Consider the following 19,370-nt stretch of genomic DNA (forward strand, 5'->3'; position numbering starts at 1 on the left):
CCTCCTGAACACAGTAATGCATTTATAATAATGCCTGCTATTAAAGCAAATGAGGGGGGCGAAAGAGAGCCCTGGCTGCAGAATCCAGCAGAGTATTTATCCCTGCTAAACATCACTGTCTTATCACTGATAGGAGTAGGAAGGAAACTAAAATCCACCGCATCAAAAATCAGCTTTTAACACTGAGATCCATCCTGATAACATCACAGTAGACAGTTTATCAGCAGGATCTCATCCATCACTAACTCCAAAGAGGGAGTCAGTGATGAGGGATCATCCCCCAGAGCCCTGTTTCATTCCCCAGTGCTTTGCTTTCATCCCAGTATCAGCATGCCTGGCAGAGACACCAGCCCAGCCCCTGGGGCTCACCCCAGAGGGACCAGGGTGTCTCAGAGAGCTCTGTGCTCCAGAGAGTGCCAGCTGCAGAGAGCCACTGTCACCTCTTCAAACCTTGGGGCTGGAATGACCCTGCTCTCACCTGATACACAAAGCCCCAGCCTGTGGCTCACAGGAAAATCAGACATTGCTGGGGGCTGTTCTGTGCCCATTTCAGCACAAGGATGATTTTTGGTAACTGACTGGAGACACATTCCCAGGCACACCACGTGTGTCCAGCCCACTGTGCATCTCCATGAAGCTGAATTCTGTGCTGACTCTGCTTCTCCTCTATGCCAAAGGTGCCTATGTCACCCACAAGGGCCACATCTGCCTCCATATGGCACAACTTACCTGCCTCCTTTGGCACAGGTTCCCCAGCACGCTGTGCCCAGACCCTACAAAATCCCTTGTGCCCAAAAGCTCAGGAACCACCCTCAGCACATGAGGAGGGTGAGGAGGGGGCTGGTCCAGCCAAGGTCCTAAACCCCAGCACCTGAGGAGGCTCTGAGCACACTGAGGAGGCTCTGAGCACATTGAAGAAGCTCTGAGCACATTGAGGAGGCTCTGAGCACACTGAGGAGGCTCTGAGCACATTGAAGAAGCTCTGAGCACATTGAGATGGCTCTGAGCACATTGAGGAGGCTCTGAGCACACTGAGGAGGCTCTGAGCACATTGAGATGGCTCTGAGCACATTGAGGTGGCTCTGAGCACATTGAGGAAGCTCTGAGCACATTGAAGAAGCTCTGAGCACATTGAGGAGGCTCTGAGCACACTGAGGAGGCTCTGAGCACATTGAAGAAGCTCTGAGCACATTGAGGAGGCTCTGAGCACACTGAGGAGGCTCTGAGCACACTGAGGTGGCTCTGAGCACATTGAGATGGCTCTGAGCACATTGAGGAGGCTCTGAGCACATTAAGGAGGCTCTGAGCACATTAAGGAGGCTCTGAGCACATTGAGATGGCTCTGAGCACATTGAGATGGCTCTGAGCACACTGAGGAGGCTCTGAGCACACTGAGGTGGCTCTGAGCACATTGAGGAAGCTCTGAGCACATTGAGGAAGCTCTGAGCACATTGAGGAGGCTCTGAGCACATTGAAGAAGCTCTGAGCCATCAGCACATTGCAGCTCCCATCAGCAAGGGCCACCTCTGGGCATCATGCTTTAGTACTGCCACCAACACAGAGTTATCAGGATGGAAAACAACCCCCAAATGTGGTGGTCTTGTGCTTTTGTGCTCCTGCAAGAGAATGTTAAACTATACATGGAAAAACTATATAGAATAAAAAAATGTTGTTTTCCAGTAATTTCCACAAACTTACCATTCTTTATTTGGTCATTCTACAGCTCTCACCCATCCTTGGATTATCATGCAGAGGAAAATGGGATGAAGCTGAAAGATAACAAAGGCCTGGCAAGACTCCAGCCACGATTAGACATTTTGATGAGCAACGAGCATGACCAGAGTTACGGCAGTAAATATTTAATGTTATTTTTGAAATAAAGTCTCAGGAAAGATGTAAACTCTCATGATTTGAGAGGCATTAGCTAACCTCTAATTACAGAGGGAAGGGGAGGAATGGAAACTTTTCTGAGATAAGGGACAACCTAACTGCTTGTTGCAGGGTTTCTTGGAACACCCTTGGTCTGCTCTGTTCTGGTCACTGTCAAAATCCTGGGCTAGAAGGCTTGCAGGTCTGAGGTAGCTTAGCAGCTCCTAAATTCCTAGAAAAGCAATTGTAACTTATACTTAGCTTGCTACAAACATTTGATTTCCTACCGTAATTATAGAAATATATTATTATCTAAACCCAGATGTTTTGTTACAGGAAAACATTACCATAGCTACCTTTTCTTTTTTCTCCCAGGAACTGTAATTAATAGGTTGTCCATTACAAAATCTGAATTTTATATATGCATATATATATATATATATATATACACACACACAAATATACAAATTAGGTGCTGAAAACTATATTAAAGTGTTTTTCTAGCATATAACAAAGGTAGAATGAGAAAAGAGCTTCCCATGACAGGGGACCCAAGTTTAAACACTTTTTCAGGTTGACTGTCTAAAGCAATACAGGAAGAGCATAGGACTCATTGATATACAATATGACCTATTCGACTCTCTGGAAATTTAATTATTTATGTGCAGTCTGCTTTACTTCTCTTTCCTCCATACAGTGTTGGATCCATTCATTGTTTTGGGTTTTTTTCCCCAACAAATTTTCACCACCCATTTTATAAGAGCCAAAGCAAGAGCTGACCAGCCTTGACTGGGTCCCTCAACACAAATGAGTCCTGTAACACAAAGTTACATCCCCGTGTGTGCCCAGGTTACAGCCCCTTCTGCTTTCAGCCTGCCCAGGCAGGAACGTGGGCAGTGCTTTATTGTGGAGGCAGCTGGTTTTGCTTTTATATAGAGGAGGGCCAAAAGATGCTCCTTACAGCTGTGAAGGTTGCTCAGGGTCCTCAGATCCACAACCTCAACAAAGGATGGTTTCACCTCCTGCCCAAACATGAGTTCTTTTGCTGTACCAGGTCACCAAAGGAATTTGATGGTAAACCACAAACTTCTGTCTGCACCCCCTAGTGATTTCTGGAGTATTATAGGGTCAAGCCCAGCAATCTTTCCCCTCACACCTCTGGAGAAGGTTCAGGCTGAGGAATGCCACAGGTAGGCAGAGGTGACCAGAGAGCTTGTGGACTTCCTCACCCCTGGAGATGTTCAAGACCAGGCTGAGCAGGGCTCTGGGCAACCTGGTCTAGTACAAGGGGCAGGGCTGTTGAACTGAGCTCCTTCCAACCCACACAGTTCTGTGACTCTGTGCTAAAGCAGCACAGGGCAGGTGCTGGAGCAGCCAGGGCTGGTCCAGTGACACACAGCAGCATTTTGCACCAGTGAGAGCCCCCACCTGCTGCAGGCTGTGCCAGATTTGCAGCCACTGTCTCTGCAAGGGTGAGAGGGCTCTTTCTGCAGGAAGAAGGTGCAGAAATGCCCAAGCTGGGCAGGTCAGGGCCAATACAGAGAGCAGGGAGCTTCAGCAGAGATTCCCAGTCAAATGTGCCTGTTGGGGCTCCTGCTGGGGCTCCTTTTGGGGCCCTGCTGAGCCACAGCTGAACTGGAGGAGAAGAGAAGACAGGTTTCTTTGGGATCCACCAAGCCCATGGAGCTGATCAAAGCACGGCAAGCAAAGCACTCCAGGACCAGCAGACAGCTGCAGTGACAGCACTGTCACACACTGGCAATGCCACCATGATGTGCCACCATCTCCACAGCAGTGGTGCCAGCCAGCTGGGGCTGGGCACACCCCTCAGCAGCTGGAATGCTGGCAGCAATGGTCTCATTTTGGTACAGAGCATGCAGCACAACACCCTCCCATTGCAGCACCTGCACTCAGGCTGAGCCAGCCTAATGAGCTGCTCTGGTAGCTGCACTCAGAGAGCAAAACAAAAAAATAAGAGGAAGATGATTCCTGTGGGATTCAGCAAACCTAGCAACACCAATCCTGGGCAGTCCATTTGGTTTGCTGTTCACTGTGTGAGACTCCCTATGAAAAATTCAGATTATTTTTGTGCATCTTCCTGAAAAACTCCCCCTCTGTGAGATGGCACCTAATGGTCAGCAGCACTAACAGACACTGATGGGGTGGGAAGCACCATTTGCACTGCATCCTGATTGGTTTTGATCTTCCACTGATGCTACTGAAGAGTTACAAGCCCTTCCTCCTGGCCCAAATTCAAATCTCGTGCTTGAAACCTGGTGTTCAGCCAGCACTGATGTTGTTTGCCTGCTGCTAAATGGGCATTTCAGGCAACAGGCTGTTGATTAGAGGAGGTGACAGAACTGCTGAGTGGCCAAATCACTCCTGAAGAAGAAATACAGGTTGATTAGCACCCTCAGAAACTCACGCAATGTAGATTTATCTGCTTTCCCCCCTTACAGCCTGCACCTACAGCGTATCTGTGCCTATCAGCATATCTGTTATCCTTGCCCAAAAACCTCCTTAAAAAGGGAGTCTCAATCTCATCAATGACTTGGTGACACATTGTTTTAGATCCAGGGCCCTGCTCCCTGATGCTCAGGCATTGTGTGGGTTACCAAAGCATCAGGCTGTGTCTGAAGAGGGGCCCAGGCTGTCTGCTGCCCCATCCCTCCTCGGTGTGTCCCCAGAACCAGCCCAGGGCCTGGCTCCAGCAGCCCTCCCTCATGTCCGAGGCCTTGCAGAGGAGGAAGCGGCGCAGACCGAGCGAATTCCGATCCCCTTACGCAGCCCCTCCCGGCTCAGCACAGCCTTGGCCGCTTGCTCAAAGCCGAAAACGCAGTGAGGACTCAGAGAGCAGGACTTTTCCTTTACAGGAGAAATCGAGTGTGGGATATTCCCAGCCTCAGGCTAATCAGAAATTCCCCTGCACTGCATGCAATCTCAAGCTGTGGCTGTTGTTGGTGACATTATTTAAAACACAAAAAAACCCCCAAAACACCAAACAGTTTTGGGGAATAAGAATCCAGCAAAAGCCTCAGCCAAGGAGAGGGAGGGAGGTATAGCAGGCTAAAGAAATCCCTGCAGTGCCCAGTATCAGCTCCTCCCTTACCTGCAGCACAGGTTTAGTTGTAACCTCACAGTGCTGACAAGAGCAGCACAGGAGGTGATGAGAGAGATGAACACACACAGATGCACAGAGCACTTTATAGTAGCAACTGCAAATGCTGATCTAGGTTCAGACCACAGAATTTCCCATGGTTTGATCTCCAGCTTCCCTAGACTGCAGAATAAATCTATCCCCTGAGCAGATGGGGTGGGCTTGTTCCCTCTTGAGATCTTTCTTTTAAGGGTTTCCAGATCCAAATCCCAGATGAGCCATCCCTTTGCTGGGGAGCTGTTTGGGGCTGCAGATCCCAGGACTCAGACCTGAAGGATAAATATGAGTCCAAAGCACAGGAGGGGCTGTGAGCTGGCCAAGTATGGAGCAAACATTCAGCTGGAGGGAAGCAGCTGATGAACTGTGAACAGCATCATTCCCAAAGCCTCACTGACAAGAGACAGCTCTCCCTGCTACAGGTGAAGAGGGACAGACACTGAAGATGATGGTGCCTGTGAGGCTGAATGTCCTTCAGCTAAGCAACTGACTGAAACCCTCCTGCTCTGCTTCCTGAGCAAGAGCTACCCATGACAAGAACCTAGAGAGAGCCTTCTATAAAAAAAACACACTGTAAAAACTAATTAAAATGTTTAATTAGCTTTTGATTAACAGCATATTTCAAAACCCTTTAGAGACTTGCAGATCAGCAGAGGCACAATTTTGGAGTCCGGGACCATTCTGAAACATGTTCCCTCCTTGAGAGCAGACACACAATTATGCTCCTGCTTCAATTGCTCCTCATTTGCAAAGCCAGAGCATGAAGCAAGTTGTGTTAATGTGTCAAAATGGGGAGAGAAATAAAGAGAGCAATGGATCACTGAGTCTTTGAAGGGAAAAGCAATATTGCAGTAATTTATAGGAGGGAGAGTTTGCGGGTGGGACAGTCGCTCTCAAAGAACAGCGGCGCTCGGCCAGCAAACAGGGCTTGTTTGAGAAGAGCATCACTGCCATCTTCAGGATGGCTGCTTTCTCTTTCCCAACGTGCAGCAGCTTTTCTGGGAGCAGTTTTTGGTTTATACAATACAAACAAAAGCTTCCTGCCACTCCAGCCAAAGTTATATTTTCAGTTATTATTGATGCTCTGTGGAGGATGTTGTGGTCCAATGCTTCCCAGCTTCTGGATTTTGACACCTCAAACTGCAGAAGCACCTCATAAACGTAATTTCCAGTGCAAACTTCAATTTAAGATGAAAAAGACCTGTCAATCAGCGTGGGCCACTTCAGTGCAGTAACATTTCCTACTGGACACCTCTTGCCCTTTATTCAATCCAGACTGAATGTCTCTGAGGAGCCACCCTCTTACAGTTCTCTTGCAAGATGTTTACGCTAGCGTAAGAGAAGTGTTAGGAAACTCCTTGTGACATCAGCCAACTTTCCTTCCAATGGCATTAAATCATCACTCTTCTAGCCAGAACAGTCAATCAGCTGCCACAAAAAGAAAGCATCTCTAGCCTGGGCCTCCAAGTGGCATTTCACATTTAAGCACTACAAGTCATTTCAAAGATGTACAGTACTGAAGGTAGAATCTATCACCTTAAAAACAACAGTAAGGGTACTAAAGAGGATAAAGGCAACTGCTTTAAAGCCAGGAAGAGCACAGCTAGGATGGCCACATTACTTAAACTCACATGTTTCAGTAAAGCACTCCCACACTGTTCAATTACACCAATACTGAGCAGGGGTCACATAGCTGAGTATGGGGACATCAGTTTTATACTGCAACATCTCATCTCTCTCTACCCTGCCCTTGGACACATCTCATGTGCCCCTTCACATGATGGGTGTGTTTCCAGCCCACCGGATGAGCTGGATGTGTGCACACACTCCTTTCCCAAGCCTGCACTCTGGCCCAGCATCCAGCCACTCTGACACAACAGGCACATGTGAAATCACACAATGCAGGGACACAGGGAGCAAGGACAAAACATCAGCTCAGCTGCATCCAAGGAAGAGATGGGGCAGGCCATAGACCAGGACAGATATTTGTTCTTGCCAGACCAGCTCTCACTTGGGGCTGTCTTAGACTACCATGACCACTGAGGTCACCTCAGTCACCGGCAGCAGGAGCTCTCCCTGCTTCTGAGGATGGGGACATCACTGACACACCCTGAATGGCAAGGAGCCACTCCTCTAGGGACTTTCCAAACAGGAATTTGTCACCTCTAATGAGGGAACCCCACAGCAGGAACCAGGATAGGGCACAGCATTCCTGTATCTCACTTCACCATCATGGTCAGCAGGTGCTTGTAACTCCTTCCCTCAGCTACTGGACACTTCTGATCCCTGCAGTAAGTGCTGGCTCTGGGACAGGGCTCGGGCATGAGCAGGGAATGCAGGGCCCTGGGGCAGGAGCCTGCAGGGGGTAGCAGACTGCTGCAGTTCACAGCATGAGGGGGAGAAGACAGATACACCTTCTGAATTTCTCCAACTCCTCTTGCACAAACTGAGGTCTCATGAGCCATCCTAAGACCTGTCCTCAATAATTCCTTAGAAGCACATGGAAGATAGCTGGCAGCACCAACACACGTGCATATATAAGAGAGGTAACATGAATGCTTTCAAAAGGAAAACAGAGGGTCTTGGGTGAAGCTGCAGCTGTAAAACACATGACTGAGCAGGGCAACTGAGGAAAGCCTGCAAGTAAATGTGGCCCTGGGAGCTCCAGGACCACTGACATACAATAGCAGCCTCAGGAAGCTTGTTCAGGACACACCAAGTCTGTGTAACTTGTTGCCAGCCTACCATGCACACCAGCACTTGCTGGTGAAATAGAGCAGTGAATCCACATAATAAAACATCTAAAGGTTCAAGTGATTCAGCAGTGTCAGCTGTATCTGACATCTTTCTGCAGCACATGGTCTCCCTGTATATGCTCAGATCAGGAAAACCAGTGCTTACTCTGGCAGATTTCCTTGAGAAAACTTGATTTTATCACTTGGTCAAATCTTGTAATTTGTAACACACGTGCAGTAACTTGGTAACTTCACCAGTGGCCCACAGAACCCCACAAAGGGCCACTTCTCACTGCTCCAGCTGTGACAGAGTCCACAGCACTGCACAGATGTGAGAGACAAGGTCAGCCTCTACCTGATCAGGTACAGCCCTTTGTTGTAACCTTGACACAAGAGGTAACCCTGTCCAGCCAGCTTTACCACAGTAATAAAACTGAGGGTGAAACCAGCCTGAAAGGGTCATTAGCACAGGGGGAAGCAGACCACTGGCCAGATCACATCAAGCTGGTTGCAATCACCAGATTTTAAACATCCTGTGTGACAGCAATTCATTACAAAATTCATATGCAAATCAATACCATGAACTTTATACTGGGATTGCTTCAGTCCTTGTTCCACTGCCCCTGAGCTGCTACTGTGATCTGCCAGCAAGCTTTATACTGGGCTTGGGAGAAGGGCTCAAAAAACTTTCCTTAGGCTGGTAAAAAGTCCAAAAGGGCAAGAAAGAGCAAGCAGCTTGGTAATTTAGAGCTTGTTTTCTGTTTTGACAGAAGAAGCTGCTTCACAGTTATTTCAGATTTTAAAAAATAAGCAATCCCATCAGCACAGCCAAAAATGGCACCCTCAGAGATGCCTCCTGCATCCAACAGGACCTGTGACCACACATGTTTGCAGCACCCAGGGAACCATCACAGTGAACTTCCCACTGACACACTCAAATCTTGCAATTAGCTTTAAACTCACAGCAACTGTCTCAACTACTCCTTGCTAGTTATTTCACCAGACTGAGTCTTTGCAGGGACAGAAAGACAACACCAAGCTTAGCAAACCCAAAGAAAAGGAAGCTACACAACCTTCAAATGAAGCAGCAGACTGAAGAGTAATCACATCCCTGCCCCAAGAGACATGCTGGCATTGGCTGTGCAAGCCAGGAGAAAGAGCCAGAGGACAGTTCATCCAGAATGAGATGTTTGCACAGGAATGCTCCAAGCCCACATGAAACAAGGCCATTTCAGAGACCTCTTCTCCAGATCTGCTCCAATCATGGCACACACTGTCAGCCATGCAGTCTCTACTGTCTGTGACACACATCACACACACCACTGTAGATGCTTCCCCCAGAGACCCATCTGTGCCTGGAATCTGAGGCTTGCAAGAAAGGAGCAACATTGTTTACACTCAGAGACACAGCACCATGAGCAGAAGGCCTTTCATCCACAACAGCCACAGGCTGGTTACACTAGCTCACAGCACAGGGAGGGTGGCTAATTTGAGCCCAGCATTTATTTTAACCATTGAGTGCTAGCCAGCCCAGCCCTCCAAAATCACAGGCTATCACACACAACAGGGTGGTGCCATCCAAACAGGGCAAATTTCCCCCCAAAACTTACATGGAGGCTGTTCAGTGACCCATACTTAGTGCCAGACCTGCCAGCTGCTCTCCTGTCCACTGGCACAGATAAAACAAAGAGGGCAAGATGGTTCTGCAAGGAACAAACACCAAAGCTTGAGCAGGAACACACAGCAGCTCCAGCTCAAAACTTCAAACAGCTGATGCCTGGTGCATTGGAAAAACCTGTTTTCTTGGAAACCTCACAAGTGGGGAAGCTTGTGGAGCACTGGGCCAGACAACTCCAAGTCAAGCCAGCTCTAATCTCTGGTCCCAGCTGCATACACAGAGAAACTGCAAAACACAAATGCCAGAGGAAAAAAAGGAAAGCTCCAATTATTCTCAGACCACAAGAACAACGATGTCTAAAAGCAAAGATGCTGTCAGGAAAGGAAGATCTGTCCAAAACAGCTGACTGAAGAAATTGTGTTGTTTTAGGCAGCAGCCACTGAGGCAAGACAAAGAAGAAACCTGGTTCTGCCACAACAGCCTCAGGCCTGATTTACTGTTTCAAGTGTTTTTCAATCAAATCAGAAGTAAAAACTGTCAAATACAGAAGTTGTGCTTAAAACCAATTCTCTGTAAATTAGCTTTCCATTAGAAAGCTTTACTTACAAAAAGTAATACTGGAAGGAGCATGATTTGCTCCTCCTGGGATTATTATTCCTTAACTGTATTCACAGTAACAAGGCTGACACTAAATTATTTTTTTCTTCATGGTGATGAGCTGATGAGGACAGTTTCCCTTTCAGATCCCTGCAGAAGGGTCAGTTGTATACAGTTTGTAGCATTCACACGATTCTGGGAAAGATTTTTTTTTTTCCCTTTTTGAAAACTCCAAACAAATCCAGTTCTGTCTTTCCTCAGCTTGTTTCAACTGTGATATTGCCAAAAGGACCAGAGAAGAATCATGTCAAAGCAAGAGTATTTTATTCCTGAGGCCAGCAAAGCACATGGGTTGGTTTCTCTGTGACAGAGACCTTGGCTAAGCATCTTTGGCCAGAAAGAAAAAAATTTATTGCCCTAAGAGAGATGGACATACAGATACCCACAGTAGACACCTGAACCTCTTTCAAAGTCTTCAAGTGTCATGAGTTACAATTTTGCAGATCTCCTCTTTTCAAAACAAAGAAAAGATAAAAAGGAAAATATTTCTTGATGGTATAGAAGGAATATCCATAGGAAATGAAGCATGGTCACATTGATACATTCTACCTGGAGCCAGCACCCTATGCAAAGTTACAGAAAGTTACTTGTCCACCAAATAAAACTGAGGGCTGTCACACTTGCCTGTAGGTTTCAAGTCTCCTTTCCAGAACCTGACAACTCATGTTAGGCATAATCACAATGGTGCCACACAAGGAGTGCTCATGTTTGCTCATCAGTGCAAAACATGCCATTTCCAGAGTTTTCTAGTCATTCTCAATCCTTGTTCTCACAGAATCCCAGAATGGGTAAGGCTGGAAGGGACCACAGTGGGTCATCTGCTCAAGTAGGGTCATCCCAGAACACATGGCACAGGATTGTGTCCAGACAGTTCATGGATATCTTGTGAGGAGGCTCCACATCCTCTCTGGGCAATCTGTGCCAGTGCTGAGTCACCCACAGAGTAAAGAAATTCTTCCTCATATTCACGTGGAATTTCCTGTGCATCAGTTTCTGCCCATTGCCTCTTGTCCTATTGCTGGGCACCACTGAGCAGAGCCTGGTTCATCCTCTGACACCTCCCTACAGACAGACATTGATGAGGTCCCCTCTCAGTTTTCTCTTCCCAAGGCTGGACAGGCCCAGCTCCCCCAGCCTTTCCTTGTGAGAGATGCTCCAGTCCCTGTGCTGGACCCACTCCAGGAGCTCCCTTTCTGCCTTGTCCTGCAGAGCCCTCACTCCAGGTGAGGCAGAGGGGCAGGATCCCCTCCCTGAGCTGCCGGCAGTGCTTCTGCTAACACAGCCCAGGACAGCCCTGGCCTTGGCCCCCAGGGCACTGCTGGCTCAGGGACAGCTGCTCTCCCCCAGCTCCTTCTCCACAGAGCTGCTCCAGCAGGTCAGCCCCAGCCTTGCTGGTGCCTGGGGTTGTTCCTCCCCAGGTGCAGGACTCCGCATTTGCCTTTGCTGAATTTCAGACAGTTCCCCTCTGCCCATCTCCAAACTGCCAAGGTCCTTTGGAAGGGGTGTAACTTTACCCCTTCAATCCTTTCCCTCCCAAAAGAGCTTTAATTTTTTCACCAACATATGTAAGACTTGTTGCTATAAATTGTTTCCCTAAGAAGAGCCATTATTTAGTGTGCTGTGATTATTCAGATTTTACACAGTACAAATACCTAGATCCATAGGAGTACACAGCAGTACACAGCAAGGGGAGGTCATTTCCCACTCCTGGTGTGCAGAGAGCCCAGTGTGCAGAGTCATTTCTGATGGCTCTATGAGGAGGCAGCATGGGTAGCCTGGATGCAGGTTCTTCAGCAACGTCCATATAGTTCTTCAAAATATATGGATTGCACCCAGTTCATCACCACAAATCCTACTTGAGTAATAATTCTCAGGGAGAGAGGGAAGCAGCACAAAGTGGAGAGCAAGAACCCTAAAACACACCAGGCTTAAATCAGTGGCTAAGGCAACTGGTTACTGGTAATGAAACAGCAGAGTTTTCACTATATAAAATTTATAAATTTATTTTTTTGTAAAAATCCAAAGAGCACGAAGACATCTCACTCAAAATACTGGTAAATCAAACCACACTTAGAAAAATGAAAGCTGATTTTATTATCTTATCCACAGCCAATCATTTGACATGAACATGCATACGTAATTTTGCTACGCACACACCACAGTTTAACGTTAGTTATTAAAGGTTAAACATACAACATACATCCTTACAAAAATGAGTCAAAATGCAAACGTAACTTTTAAACAAAACAATTTTTACTCATTTAAAAAAACTTTTGTGTTGGGTACCATTTTGTACAAACACAGTTAATTTAAACAAATCTGCTTTTAGTTTCCTCATGGTTGCACATGAAAATAAGCTGCAATAGAAAATGAAGTCATCAAGGGATTTTTAAATAGCAGAAGTAGGCAGTCTTGCCATGCAGAAGAAGCAATATTAAATATTAGTTTTTCAAAAAAAGAAAAAAACCACAAGTTTAAAAATATTTAGTTCAAGTCACAAATCTTTCCCCAGTACAGAGAAATCCAAATGCAACGCATAATTAGCTGCCACTTAGGATGGCTATTCTGAAAAGTAGAAATACTTTCCAGAATTGATAATTTTCATTGATTTGGCACAGAAAAGAAGTCTGAGCTTACTTAGGTACAAGGAAGTGATTAAAAAAAGAGTAAACAGGAGGAGAGAAAATAAAAAGCAAGAATGAACGAGATAGTAGTTGCAATCACTAAAAAAAAAATCTGTGCATCTCAGTCATTGCAGAATACTGTCTACAGCAGGTGCGAATTCCAGGTAATTGTTATTGCAACATGGATTTAATTTGCTTGGAGGTAGTCTCATCATTCAAATGCTTTGTTGTGTACCTAAACACAGAAATAAAGTCAAGGTGAGCATTACAAATGTGTAATTCAGCTTACAAATGTGTAATTTCATTGTTTACGGCTCAACCTGACCGTACCACAGCAAAACCCTCAGCCATGGATCATCACCCACTCCATGGTCACTGAGAACACAAGTCAGACATTCTGATCAGAAAATGATAGTGCCAATCAGAACTAGAATCTAGCAGCCTTGCACCAAAGGCAGCTCAAAATAAGCCTCAGCTGGACATTGCCCTTCACAGTAAGCTCACAGTAGCACTGGTGACAGGTAATTATCTGTCAGACTAATTCTGGGGGCTCTGCCCACAGGAAACATCTTCAAATAACACAGCTTGAGAAACTCTTCATCGAAACTTGCAGTGACCAAACCTTCCCAGAATCCCTCAATGACAATGGATCTAATCACTTTTCAGCCTAATTTCCTGCTTAGTTATGTGACTGTGCTGCTAAAACAAAAGAGCACACACATGTACTTATTTCAGCTTTCAAATTCTCTAGGATAATAGCACACTTTTAAATCACTATAAAAAACCTAGCTACATCTATTTTTAGAAGATATCCTCATTGCAGACTTTTTCTGTGAATAATTTTTCTGATCTTCCTTCCTAACTAATCTAAAAGCAAATAAAACTTACTTTGTAATTTAAATTTAACATGTTAAATTAACACTTTCATTGCTATCCATAACTACAGTACTATTTTACTTGTTTACTTGATAAATATATAATGACTTTTTAGTTTGGAAGTTAATAATACTTTAGATTTCAGCACTTTTTGGTAATTCATACTTTCAACAAACAAGCAGCCTAAGATCTTTTGAAATCCTGAAAAGTTATTGCACTTGGTATTCTGCCCACGGGAAAAAGCTGAACGTGATTCCAATATTCAGATGAATTTGAAATTACAAAGAGCTGATCTCCCTCCAAAACCCTATACCACCTTCCATTTGCTTTTGAAACACATTATCTGTCCCTTGGGAAAACCCAAGGACTTCTCACTCCTCCAGAATCAAAGACTTAGATTTGGACTTCATTTGTCACAATGACATCTTGAACTTGTTTTCATCACATGAGCACACAGCAGCTCAACCCTGCATCTCTTCCTAACAATTCCAAACGTGGCTTAGAAAAGATTTAAATATCCCACCCAGAGAGTAATCAAATGTACAAAAGCAGGACTGTTACAGCATCCATGCATGGAAAGGCAAAGCACAGCTTGAGAGCACGGACTGGATTTACACTGCTAACCACAAAGTTAATTGTGTAATTAACCAGAAGTTAATGTCACTGCTTAGTGCAGTGAGCACCTGAAGTGCACCTTCCATGTACTTTCACAGTGTCAGCAGTGATGGGAAAAATGGGCTACTAATAAAGACTGGTGATCATGGCAGCTGCAATCACAATAAACTAGTCAGAAATAAATGCTAATGCAGCATTTTCCCTCTGGAAGCCTGTGTTTTTACTGATCACCACCTCAAAGACCAATCATGTTATGAAGTTCAGAGATGAAGATGATTTTAGCATGGCAATAATCACATGAAGTTTCAAATTAAGCATGGATTTTTCAAATTTTAACTAATAATCTGAAGCAACTTTGCAAAAGAACCCACCTAGAATATTACATTATTTAACTCCTTACCACATCATGACATAAAAAATAAAAAGAAGGCAAATGAAATTAAAGCAGCTTCACTACAAATAAGGAAAACAAACCACAACTGCACAATTTCACAAGACAAACTAAAGCTTCCACATTCCAAGCAGGCACATGAGTAACAACACCCAGTTCCAGTTATTTGTTACCAAAGTAATGATACTTTTCCAAGCAAGGACAAACACTTCACCTGCCTATCACATTTTTGCACTTTTTGCGACTTCTCCCATGCTGGACACCCACACAATGAAGACATGACTGACTATAAATACAGCTTTACAACCCAAATTAGCAGGTTTTAGATTTAATATACTGAATTATTAATTTTTCTTTACTTCTCCGATTAATGTAGCAAATTCTTGTCTCATCTATTCTACAGCAAGGATTTAATTCTTTCTGAAAAGGAACAATTTCTAGTTACTTACCATGCCATACTGACTCATTCTTAACCTGTATGCATGGAAAAGGTTATCTTAGAATGAACAACTGCAAATTCACAATCCTGTTAAAGCACAGAGGCTTCTTCATACACCCTTGTCTCAGGACACATGAGAAGAAAAGCCTGCAATAATTATATTCACCTTTCCCTGTAACAGTCACTGAATACTTTGTTGCAAAGAAAATTACCTGGACAATTCATGAAAACTCACATCAAAACATTAAAATACCCAAGAAACAAAAAGGAGTACCTGAGAGCATTTAGAAGGCCTTCTACACTGTTAGGAGGCTGGTCTTTAAGAACTTTGATGCATCCTTTCATCTAGGAGTTAAAAAAATTACAGTTTTTTTTCCATGCTAATACCTTTTGAGTTTACAGGAATGTTTTATAATCAGTATGCAAAAGATCAAAAATAAGTATTTAAAAATAGCAGCAGTGTAAAGACATTTTCTGGATATTAAAAAGGAATTAAGCTTTCAGTATTACATCTTCCTATCACAGACTGGCTTAGCTACTTAAAAAGCTGCATCAAGTGCATCCTCAGCAACTCTGCTGATGACAGCAAGCTGAGTGGTGTGGCTGACAGCCTGGAGGGGGGGAAGGCATTCAGAGGGACCTGGACAGGCTGGAGAGTGGGATCTGTGAACCTCATGAAGTTCAGCAACTCCAAGGTCCTGCCATTGGATCAGGGCATCCCAAGCACAAACACAGGCTGGGCAGGGAGTGGACTGGGAGCAGCCCAGAGGAGAAGGGCCTGGGGGAGTTGTTGGATGAGAAGTTCAACATGACCCAGCAAAGTGCTCTGGCAGCCCAGAAAGCCAACACTGTCCTGGGCTGCAGCAAAAGAAACGTGGCCAGCACAGCAAGGGAGGTGATTCTCCACCTCTGCTCTGCTCAGACCCCACCTGGACCCAGCTCTGTGTCACCAGCAGAAAAATGACATGGTTGTGCCAGAGTGAGTCCAGAAAAGAGTCATGAAGATGATCAGAGGGCTGGAGCACCTCTCCAGGGAGGAAAGGCTGAGAGAATTTGGGCTGCTCAGCATGGAGAATGATCTGGGGAGACCTCAGAGCACCTTCCAATACCTAAAGAGGCTACAGGACAGCTGGAAAGAGACATTTTACAAGAGCAGGCAGTGATTAGATGAGGGAGAAAGGCTTTGAAAGCTGTGGCTGTTCCATCTCTGGAAGTGCCCAAGGCCAGGCTGAACAGGGCCCTGAGCAACCTGGTCTAGTGGAAGGTGTCCCTGCCCATGGATGGGGCCTGGAACTGGATGATCTTTAAGGTCCCTTCCAACCCAAACAATTCTATGATAACTTTAGTGAATGCTTCAAGCTCTGCTTTATCAGCCTTAAAAAACACTGGAACTGTGAGCAGAAATACATATTTATCATAAATCTATTAAGAATTATTTAATTCAGCCAGTGAAATAATGACCAACTGTAGTTAATGCAGTGGGATAATACTCCCTTTGAAATAATCACAAAACCACAGAGTAACAGCATGTATTACACAGGCTTACTATCAAACAACAGTAGAAAGTTAGAAATTCAAAGTGTGGTGGATGGTGAACTGAGCTATTCACCAGTCAGTGAGGAACAAGGCAGGGGCCATTGTTACTTTCTGATCTGGTTTTTTCATCACAACTACTGCTTATAAGTATTCCTGGACACTACCAGAATTACATAAAAACAGATTTTTCATGACCCACTTACATGTCCAAAAGGCCTAGTTTGTATTTCTCACTACTGAAATATACATCTTTCCTCACAGCTATGTGTTTAGCACCAACCCAGTGTATACATCTGCTACTAGAATCTGCAATACAGAAAAGGAGCCTACAAACCATTTAAATACTCAGGAGATTATTTAGCAACAGTAAACTTACATCAATTTTTGAAGTTTTGGCAAAAGCGCCCACCGGATGCACATGGTCATAGAGTATGATGACACCCACCATTACCCTCAGACAGAATGATACTGTTTCCTCATTTGTAAACCTGCTTCTATATTCACTGGAATGTAAAAACACAGCTTATTATCTATGAAACACAAGATAACAGTACATACTAGTAATACCCAAATTAAGATTAAAGAGAAAAATTCTATGATAAATCCTCAAGAGGAAAAAAAAACCAAACCAACCCAACCAAATCTACAAACACCAAACTTTTGAGTTTTTGTTATTCCTTTCAAAAGACAGATGATTGTTTACAAAGTTACCTGAAGATTTTAATAAAAATTCTCAAACCTAAAATATAGGCTTCTAAAATTTTTAAATTAAAAAAAAAATAATTTTGAAAAAGGTTAAAACATACTAACTTGGTCTCCAGTGCTTCCTACACTTTTCTCTGCCACCTTCTAATACACACCCAAATTTCTGACTTAGAAAAAAAAGGGCAGGTGACTGGACAACCTTTAACTTCTTTTTTAAATGGAACAGTTCATTCCTAAGAAGAGTAAGAATATAAATGCTTGGGGCTCTTAATGCACTCCAAAACAAATGTCCTGCGGTATTTGGACAGAAACTTATTTAAAAAGACATGGCTCATGCCCCAGTAATTTTACCAATAGAAAACTATTTAGAACACAGAAGAAACAGATTAAAAAAAATAACCAAAGTGTGACTTTGGTCATACTCTCAGTGCCTCTCAAATAAACAGAAGACAACTGACTGCCTTCATGCCTAGAAGTTGTCTCTTAATTCCCCTGAGAGGAGCACTGTCATTTTCTAGAGCAATCAGCCAGGCCAGTCAGCAAGGACACAACGTCCAGGGCATTGCCCACAGCCCCTCTTTCAGGAGACCCTGGGCAATCATGCTCAAATAGCCTATTTCTCTGAATAATACATGAGAAAACCACTTATAAAGAGTGCCAAGAGGTTGTCTAGCTTCCATAGCCATTCTATTTTTAAATATTAATATGTTCAGAAAAGTAGACCACACGATTTCCATGGCTGGCAAAATGAAACAAGGTGGTTTCATGTCAGTGTAAACAACTAGGCTGGTAAAAAGGAAACATCACAGCTCCTAATCACTCCAATTATATTTCTTTCATGCATCACACATCAGGTCTGAGACGGAGAGGTGACTCACACCCAACCCAAGCAGTGTTGGTACTCACGGGGTTTCCAGCATGACCCTGCACACACTGGCCATGGTGCTTAAGCAATCTGTTGTGTTCTCTATCGGTAAATTTTTATTCTGCAAAAGAAGGTGAACAGTTGCCACAACTCAATTACTGTGAAATATTATACTACAGAACCTAAGTCAAATCAGTTATCTGTTGGCATAGCAATGTGGAGCAATTAAAAAAATCAACACAACAATGGTAAGTCAGGTAGTCGTGCACTGTTTTTTTTTTTTTAATGTTATTGTATAGATTAGCAATTTACAGAGCAAAGGCTACCACATGCTTGCTTGTAGCCAAAGAACTACACCCTTGATATGATTGACTTTTGGAAAGTTTTGAAGGAATCATCATCTAATCTGCTCCTCCAAAGACAAAAATTTCTATAGCCAAATATATTCATCTGCTTTAACAGCAAAACTTAAAATTGTGGCAGACAACAATCACAAATAAATATAAAATAAGACAGTTTTATTAAGGCATTTCAAGCACAAAGCAGAACTCAGGAGAAAAAAAAATATTAAAAGACAGATGTAACTTTGCATGAATCATGTAATGTAAAATTATTTTCTACTAAGAAATACTGAGCATTCTTTGCACGTAAGCCAAAAATCATCACAGTTATCAGAAGGCAAGCACAGTACTTGCAGTGATTGGATTTTACAACCAGTATTTACTTAGGTAGTCAAGGATAAATAGGGATGTGTCAACATGCTGAAATACTTTTCCAGTTCAGGTTTCTTCCCCCTTTTGCAATAATGTAGTATACTTGACTTTACACAGGAGAGTAGAAGGAGAAGAGGAAGCTACATTTCAATTCCATTCTTTATTTCAAGCAGAGAATAAACATACATACACAAAGTGCCTGGCTGGAGTCCCTAACTCTACAGCATCTGGGAATGACACGTTACATTTCTTGAGGCTCCAAACCCCAAGTTTCATTCCTAGATGTCAGATTAGGCCTAGGGGAGGTTGTGTTACCTATTATGTCTGGCCCTGCAGTGCTGTGAAACACATTATCCAAGCCATAAATTTATACTCTTACCTCTGACACAAACTTTGTTGTGGCATCACTTAAGGTTTTCAACATTGGCGTTGCTTCAGCGTAAAATAAAGACATTCTGTTTGCCAACTCATTATTTACTTCATTTTCTCCCTCTGCCTAAAAAACAGAAGAAAGGGTTTAGTTGTTCTGTACATGGAGAAGAGAGGGGGTAGCAGAATTAATTTCATCTTATC

At 44.0% G+C, this 19,370-nt stretch overlaps 1 protein-coding gene across 6 annotated transcripts in view; it reads right to left on the reverse strand.

The window, feature by feature from the left end:
• Window positions 1-12,103: 12,103 nt before the first annotated feature.
• The window catches only part of CYRIB (CYFIP related Rac1 interactor B), a 97,501-nt gene continuing 90,234 nt past the window's right edge, over window positions 12,104-19,370 (reverse strand). For all 6 annotated transcript variants that reach the window (XM_058802109.1, XM_058802153.1, XM_058802126.1 and 3 more), the window contains 5 exons: window positions 19,177-19,293; window positions 18,126-18,205; window positions 16,891-17,017; window positions 15,253-15,323; window positions 12,104-12,892 (listed from right to left, as the gene is read on the reverse strand). In XM_058802109.1, coding sequence (XP_058658092.1) covers window positions 12,829-12,892; window positions 15,253-15,323; window positions 16,891-17,017; window positions 18,126-18,205; window positions 19,177-19,293 — 459 coding nt within the window. In that variant the 3' untranslated portion in view covers window positions 12,104-12,828. The remainder of the gene's footprint in view (window positions 12,893-15,252; window positions 15,324-16,890; window positions 17,018-18,125; window positions 18,206-19,176; window positions 19,294-19,370) is intronic.

The sequence above is a fragment of the Ammospiza caudacuta genome, chromosome 1, assembly GCF_027887145.1.
Source record: "Ammospiza caudacuta isolate bAmmCau1 chromosome 1, bAmmCau1.pri, whole genome shotgun sequence".
NCBI lineage: Eukaryota > Metazoa > Chordata > Aves > Passeriformes > Passerellidae > Ammospiza > Ammospiza caudacuta.